The sequence below is a fragment of the Octodon degus genome, unplaced genomic scaffold, assembly GCF_000260255.1.
Source record: "Octodon degus isolate 3935 unplaced genomic scaffold, OctDeg1.0 scaffold00001, whole genome shotgun sequence".
NCBI lineage: Eukaryota > Metazoa > Chordata > Mammalia > Rodentia > Octodontidae > Octodon > Octodon degus.
The window spans coordinates 12,365,948-12,374,266 of NW_004524577.1; the positions used below are offsets into that span (position 1 = coordinate 12,365,948).

Below are 8,319 nucleotides of genomic sequence, written 5' to 3' on the forward strand. Positions count from 1 at the left end.
GTTTCATAGAAATCTTTAATGACCTTTTAAACGGGTTCATCTAATATATTTTACATAATCCTGCATAACTATCATTTTGAGAGCTCTTTATTCTTTATCCAGGACCATACAGCAACTTCTCTTGCCTTCTGAATTATTCTCTTTGTTATTTCCTATATGCTGCTACTGGAGGTATTACAATATTTCGAGTTTGTGTAACTGAAAAATATTTTACTTTTAGTTTTCAAAGGTATATTTGCTAAGTATAAAATTCAAAGAGGACAGATCTTTTTTTTTTCTTTCAGTCTTTTAAATTAATTAGTCTAGTTTCTTACATACTTGGTCTGTTTTTTCTTTCTAATGTGAAATAAGATGCTATTTAATTTTGTCCTTCCATAGCTAGTATTTTTTATGTATATGCTTTAATGATTTTTTTCTTTACAATAAGTTTTGGACAGTTTCATTTTTGTGTATCTTGGTATGATTTTATTCAAATTTCTTGTGCAAATGGTTCATTTTTCTTGGAAATGTGGTATAAGTTCAACTAAATTCCGAAATTTTAAACCTTTAAATATTTATTGCTTACCCTTTCTACTTTGAGAATCCTAATTATATGAATATAAGTTTCTTGATTTTGACACAGAGTGAACTATTACATGACTAATCTGTAAATTCTTCTTCATTTTTATTTTGGACAATTTTTATTGTTGTATTCATTTAAGTTTTTAAATTTATTTACAATGTGCAATCTATTAATCTCATGCTATGTATTCATTTCAGAAATATTTCTCTAAAATTTACTCTGTCTACATATTATATCTTTCACATTTAAATTTTGGTCTACAATTTTAATATGCTATGTAATTATTGAATTTCAATAAATTTAATAAAAATAAATATTCAGTTTCTGTTACACTGCCAGTGCTAGGGATGCAGTGCCCTTTCTGGGGGCACAGATATGCATAGTAGCTCCCTGCGGTAGTTTATAGAGAAAATTTCCAACAAATGAACAGAGCCCGTAGTCTCTAAGATAATCATTCAGTTAGCGAAAGGTCGGCTGAAGAGCTCTGCAACAGCTTTATCAACGCATCTTCTTAACACAGAGACATGGGCTATTTCTGAAAATTCTAATTGTTTTAAGAGTTGAAAGCATCTATAATATGAGGTACAGGATCTCAGGCTAAATTCTGAGGGGATTTGACTGACCTTATCAGATCCAAAAGCTACAACTCTTGTTGCATAGGTCCTGCTTTACCTTGGTCTTAACCATCCAGCAGAAGAGTATAAAATGAAATATAAGAAGTAAAGCCATGCTGTTATGTTGAGCTGTAGGGGACTCAGGTCAACAATTTCTGACACTGCCAGTAAAGAGGAAGCCCCAGTACTATTATGGACTACTGGACTCTTGGAGAATATTTTGCTGAGTTCATACACCTATAATATTCAAATGATGGAACTAAATGAAAAACGGGATACAGGTAAATGTCCATTTTGTATCTGTGTATTCAAAGTGGTTAGGATAGATCTATAGTTACATTCTCTTAATGAATAGAGGGATTTGTTCTAATAGTGCTTGTAAATAGGATATCATGTCCGCATCTTGTACAGCAAATAACCATTAAGAAGAGAGTATGCGATGTGTTAATTATTGAAACTGTCCTACCAATATGATTTGGATTTTTTTTTTTTTTTTTTCGAATGCCTTCAGGGCACTTTTGGCTGACTGGAGGGTTGTGGGGATCGAACTACAACCACCTGAGGCTGACAGCTTTGTGGAAGCAGCCACTTAAAGAACTGAGCTAGGGCCAGGCCCCCCCTACCAATATGATTTGAAACTGTCTCATTGCTATTTGTTTCTCAATACAGTTATGGGGAAAAAAAATAAAAAAGAGTTGAAAGGAAAACTTACTCAGAGCATTGACCTGTGGTTAGGACTGATTCTCCTGGGTGCTTTAGAGGAGAGGAAGTTGGAGGGGGGCTGCCTGAGTTGCAGTTCGACCGGGGCCCTCCAGGTTGGTGCGTCTTGTGCACTTGACAGAGCTGTAACCACTCATTCTGTGCCCGATGGTTAGTGGTGTGGCCTGAAAGGAACATTTTAAGAACATGTCCAGTGAAAAATCATTGTAATAAGGCTAACTCAAGAGCCTAAGGGAATTGTTAGATGATTTTAATTAGAGGAGAGCTCAACTTTCAATTTGAAAATTTCATCTGGATCTTGGGTGGAGAATAAATGAGGGAAGAAACAAGAGTGGAAGCAGGAATCACAGTGAATGGGAATATGTAACAGTTCAGGAAAGAGGACGTGAAAGCTGAGATGAAGATGAAGAAAATAATACACATTGGAGAAGTATTTCCTGTGTAGAATGGACCATCAGTTAGAGAGTATTTTGGTGTTATGGAGATATTCTAATTATTCACTTTTATTTGGACAAGGTGATTTAACCTAAAAGCATATTATGTACACCGACAACTGTGAAGAAAAAGCCCCGCTCATCTTCTCTGTTGTCAGAGGGCTGACTTTTGAAATACCTGGAAAGCATGTAATCTTCCCACAGTATGGTTTTGGTTTTTTAAATGTGAAAACCTTCAGCAATGAAAATGACATTTTATAGGGAGGTTTGACATTTAGCAGAGATGGGATATTAAAATAGCAAAGTGTTTTATTTATAAAGTTTGATAATCTAGATGCAGTCATATTTTGTATTCATGAAATAGTCAATTTAACATTTTTAATGAATATTGAAAGTGTTGGTTGTGTTAAAAGTCTAGTATCTTGTCTTATATTACTGTATTTTAAATTAATAGCTATTGCATTAATTGTATTATTAGTTTTTGTGCAAAATTGGAAAGATTTCCATCATTAGGTATGATTTCATCAAAATGACTTCGTGCATGGCATTTTGGTCATTTTTAAAAATAAATATGTGTTTCAAAAAGGGTAGCTCTGAGAATGGGTGTGTGCGCCTGTAATCCCAGCTCTTGGGAGGCTATAAACAGGCAGATCACTACGAGTCTGATCTAGTAGTGAGACCCTGAACACCCTGTAGGCCCTTCCCTAAAATACAAAAAACAAAAAGGGTAGCTTTATTTTTATTTGCCTGACATCAAAAGTTAGGTTTGATGAATTAAATGACTATTTTTCATTTCATGAAAGTTTAATTAATAGATGAAAAAAAAGGAACAGTATGGCTAATATATATTAAGGATATCTTTTAGTTTGTTACTTGTCTTGAGGTTCTTTTCTGTGAATTATGAGGTGATTTATTAGTCCAACACAATAATTCTATCATAATTGAATCTAAAGACTTATCTTTTAGTATTGTTGCTTTGTTTTAAACTATCTGATTTTTTGAATGAATAGCTTTCATTTCTTTGACACAAATTATATGAGGGCATTCTCTTAAGGACAGAAAATAATATATGGATACAGAAATGTAATTAGTATTGCAATAAAATTGAAAATTTACATTTCCATGCACAGTGTTCAATAGTCAGGCTTTGGCTTCTAATTCTTAGATCAACTTGAGGTCCTATCTCAGTATTAAATACTTTGAGTTGCTTTTACATCTTTTATGTGGTTGTCCAGATAAAGGTATATGCGGTGGCAAACGTCTTTGTGTATATATGCACTTCTGTCTGCTTATAGCCACTTTCACAGGACCTTACCTATAAATGGAAGCCCCTCTCCTAAACTGCAGCAATATTACAGAATTTAGTGCCATAAGGCTGACTTTATATACCTTAATGTCAGAATTTTTCCCATTCCTGTTTGTAAAATTTTTTTGCGAGTTGAGGCTTTTTCATGGATGCCCCGAGTGCTCCCTCTTACTGTGTCTAGACCCCATTTTTCTTTAGTTCTAAACCCAGTGACACCCCACTCCTTGGAAGCTGTGCCTTTCCCTCACAGCTACACAGAACATCAGCTTTCGGCATACTTTCCTGTTGGAAATCTACGAGGTGCTTCTGGACACCTCCCTGCCTTCCAGGCTGCTGCCAGGCCCGTGTTGCGTTTAGCGCTGATGCCTGTCTGGTGTTTGGCCTTTGGTGTTCTTACTATCTCTCCTCTGCTTTCAGTTAACTGCCAGGACTTTGCCTGCTGTGCAGTCAGATGAGCGACTCCAGCCTCTGCTCAACCACCTTAGGTAAGAGAAAAGAACGACGTGATGGTGCTGTAAAGTGCGAGTAAAGTGTGTGCAGTGGTTGAGACTCCTTCAGTGACGGAAAGCTTTAAATCTTTTTTCTTAAATGGTGTTATTCCAATTGAAGTATTGATGTTCTCAGTATAATATATGGTACTTGTGACCCTTGACTTAGGATATCGTGCAGGGTACTCTTTTAATTTGATAAAAATGTATAGAGCTATGCAAAATAAATTAAGTTAAAATGAGTGGAGATGACTACAGAAAGATCTAAAATGAATGTGTGATTTCCTAAAACATAAGGCTAAGGCTTTTTTTTTGTCCTTGTGGAACTGGGGATTGAACCCAGGCCCTTATTCCACTGAGCCATCTCCCTGGCCCCTCTAAGACATATTTTTGTTGGTTATTGAAATGGCAGGATCTTTTTAAAAAAATACAAATAGGATATAGCCTCATTATTTAATAAAATAACTTAGAAAATATAAGAAAGGAAAAACCCACTGTTACTGCCAATTTTCTCCCTTCTGTGCTGTTTTCAAACATAGTTTTGAAGTTGTACTTTTATATAATTTACTATTTTTTCATTTTTAAAATAAGCATTTTAAGATTTTTTTTCTCATTAAAATCATTCTAAGAACATTTTTAGTGGTATATGATATTTCCTTGTATGGTTGTACTGTAGTATATTTGTCACCCTTTTGGAGGCATTTAGACAGCATTTAGGCCATTCCTAGTTTTTCCCTACTGTAAATAATACTGTATGTAAACATTGGTATTTCAGGTAATTAGGATAGAGTTTTTAGAAATGGAATTACTTTGTCAAAGTATGAATCATGTTAAAGAATCTATATCTACCTATCTATCAAATTTTGTCCTATTTATAGGCTTCTTTTGTACATGACTGTCCATATTAGGAGACCCTAAAAGAGACAAGGTAGCCAAACAGAGTTGTTAATTCAATCGGTTAATCAGAGATTCCTATTGTGATCATACACATTTCAGTTATTAAGAATGATGTTTAGACATCTTAGTCCTTTTATTGTGAGATCAGTGATCCATTTTCCTCATTTATTTACTGATAGTGTTTCCTGCTTTTACTTGGTCTTTGTGCTTTAGATGTAAAGGATAGTAACTCTTTGTTGTATGTGCTATAGATTTAAAGTTTTTAATGCTTTATTATTCAACATAGTTGTATTGTCAAATGCTATATAGTCAGGTACCATTTTCCTTTATAATTTCTTCTTATTTTTAAACTTAGAATATCACCTCTCATTCAGAAGTTTGGGTAGATGTTATGTCCATGATTTAGTTTTATTTGTCCTTTTGTTCTTCTGCTTCTTTCTTTCTTTCTTTCTTTCTTTCTTTCTTTCTTTCTTTCTTTCTTCAGTAACTTTTTTTTTTTTCACAGTCTCAGTGTGTCCCAGTGGCAGGGCTGGCACAGCACACTGAGGAATGAATCTCAGTCCCTACATCTGCCTAAGCAGGTACTTTAGTCGGCTGAGCTATTGGCTGGCTCTTCTTGAGTAACTTTCTATTCCCAGGCATACGTCTTTTAAAAAAACTATGTATTTGGTACAGGATCTCACTATGTAGCTCAGACTCATAGTGATTCTTCTGACTCACTCAGCTTCCCCAGCACAGGGATTACAGGCACATGCCACGACGTCTGGCTTCAGTGGCCAGCATGACACACCTGACTTTGGGAGCAGGCATGGCATGCAGTATCGGGGATCGAACCTGGGTCCTTGTGCTTACCAGGCAGGTGCTTAGACAGCCGAGCATCTCCCCAGCCCCCCACCCACCTGATATGTCTAACCTCTATATGATTGTTTTGTTGGGATAACAGAGAGAAAGGAAGAATGGAAAACTGATATTTCAGTGCAGACTGAGTAACGTGCATATTAGGTGAAGTGTTTTAGTTCCCTAGCTGTGGTAGTGTGTTAAGAAACCCAGAGGTCATGTTTGAGTCTCTTGTTTAAACCCTTTCCTACTCATGCAAATCTGTTGGTGATTTAGTCTCCAGAGTTTTCTCTTATTGTAGTAGCCTCTTGTCTTTTCTTGAAGCTTGCTTTGTCCTTCCTAATGTTTCCTGTCATCACCATTAGTCATCAGTTAAACACTTTCTCTGCCTCTCCATTTTCATTCAGGATGAAGCCTGAACTACCAGGTCCTGACCTGTCTGTCTCTTAGGACTACTCTTTCAGTATGAGGCCCCTCAATTCAGTTTCGCCATGTGTCATGAAATTCCTCTGATGTAACTTGCTTTTGCTTGCTAACCTGTGTGCCCTTGCACATATTTTTCCTCTTGCTGCTTCTAGTCAGGCATATGAATTTAAATACATGTATAGTTTTTATTTGTATATGTTTGCAGTACATGATAATTGCATTCACCCTCGGGAATTGGTACATATCCATGTCATATCTCAGTCATTTTTACTTTCCTCTACCTCCTCTTCTGTTCCCTCTTCCCCCAGATCCCATTCCCACCTCCACAAAGTCTACCTCTCTGTTTCCTACCATATCTCTTGTGGGAGTAAGATGGGTTCTCACTGTTGATTTGATTTGCATTTCTCTAATGACCAAAGGTGCTGAAGATCTTTTTTGTATTTATTGGCCATTTGTGTATTTCTTCCTTTGAGAGGTATCTGCTCATTGTAATTGCTCATTTTTGTTAGGTTTTTTAATTGGGGGTGGTCCAGTTCTGTGGATTCTTTATATATTCTAGGTATTGTTTGCTGAAGAGTAACTGGTAAAATTTTTTTTTTCCATTTGGTAGATTGTCTTTTCACTCTTTTAGGGCAGTTGGGGCTCTGTTCAGAAAGTCCTTGCCAGTGCCTGTGTCTTCGAGACATTTACCTGGTTTTTTCTTTTAACAGATTCAGTGTTTCTATTTAAAGTCTAGTCTTTCATCCAATTTGATTTTAGTACAGATAGATGAGAGATAAGGGTCTAGATTTATTCTTCTGCATGTGGGTAACCAGTTTTCTCAGGACCACACAGGCTATCTTTTTCCTAGGGTACATTATTGACCCCTTTGTCAAAAATCAGGTGGCTGAAAGTGCATGGGATTGTTGTCTCTGTGTCCTCAATCGTATTGATGAACATGTCCGTTTTTGTGCCAGCGCCATGCTGATTTTAACTGCTGAAGTTTTGTAGTGTAATTTGAAACCCGGGATTGTGATGCCCTCTGTCCTTTGCTCTTTTTTTTCTCCCTCAGCAGTGTTTTGGCCATTCTGGATCTCTTCTGATTCTATATACATTTTAGAATATTTTTCCAGTTCTATAAAAATCTGTATTGGTGTTTTGATGGGAATTGCATTAAATCTATTTATAATTTGTCAGTATGACCATTTTGACAATATTGATTTTGAGTATCCAGGAAAGGGAGCATGTCTTTCCACTTTCTGATGTCCTCTTTATGAGTTTTGTTGAATGAATAAATACAAGTTGTCAGCAATATTTTCTGCATAAAGTTTTATAAACCTTATTGTCAGGATTTTCCTGTAAACCACTAGTTCAAAAGATACACTAAAAGGATCAGATTTTGCCTCTAGTTAATGCTTGATTCTGTGAGCTAATGATGGTTTCTCTTTCCTCCATCCCAGCATGGTAATTTTCAACTAGAATTTACATTAACTACTGACATCTCTTTGAGTCCTTGAAACTTACAGGAACTGTACATTTGTTTAGGGGTTTTATTCTCTGCAGTTCACTTGCAATTGGTTGCTAGGCAACCAGGACTAGATGCTACGTGTAATATGCCCCGAGTTGCTCTCTTGTTGAGCCAAATTGTTTCTCATTTTTATTGCAGTGTCAGAGACATCTGTACGTAGGGTGGCAGCTGATTTGCAAAGTTGGACACTTCCTGTCCTACCAAGTGACCTTGTGCTATGCCTTTCAGGCATGTTCAGTTGTCACTTTGGCTGTCTAAGTGCAGTGCTTTTCTTTTATCTTTATTTTTTTTTAATGTCACAATAGGAAATAATATTACTGGGTTAGAGAGATCTAATGCTAATCTTGTTAGGAAAAAATAATTATAATTGATTAACATGAACTACATAATTTAAATGTTACCTAGTAGGGAAGGACACTAGCAGGTTGAGACTGAGATCATTATTAGGTCTAATTTTGTTTAGTGTCTCTAATGATCAAAGAGGAATGGTGATTAACATTTTAATTAAATTTGTCAATAAAACTATAC

The 8,319-nt window shown here is 35.9% G+C and overlaps 1 protein-coding gene across 2 annotated transcripts in view; it reads left to right on the plus strand.

Annotated features, from left to right (window-relative positions):
• Prim2 (DNA primase subunit 2) overlaps positions 1 to 8,319 on the plus strand; it is a 299,963-nt gene that overhangs the window by 167,508 nt on the left and 124,136 nt on the right. For both annotated transcript variants that reach the window (XM_004623185.2, XM_023701874.1), the window contains exon 8: positions 4,054 to 4,121. In XM_004623185.2, coding sequence (XP_004623242.1) covers positions 4,054 to 4,121 — 68 coding nt within the window. The remainder of the gene's footprint in view (positions 1 to 4,053; positions 4,122 to 8,319) is intronic.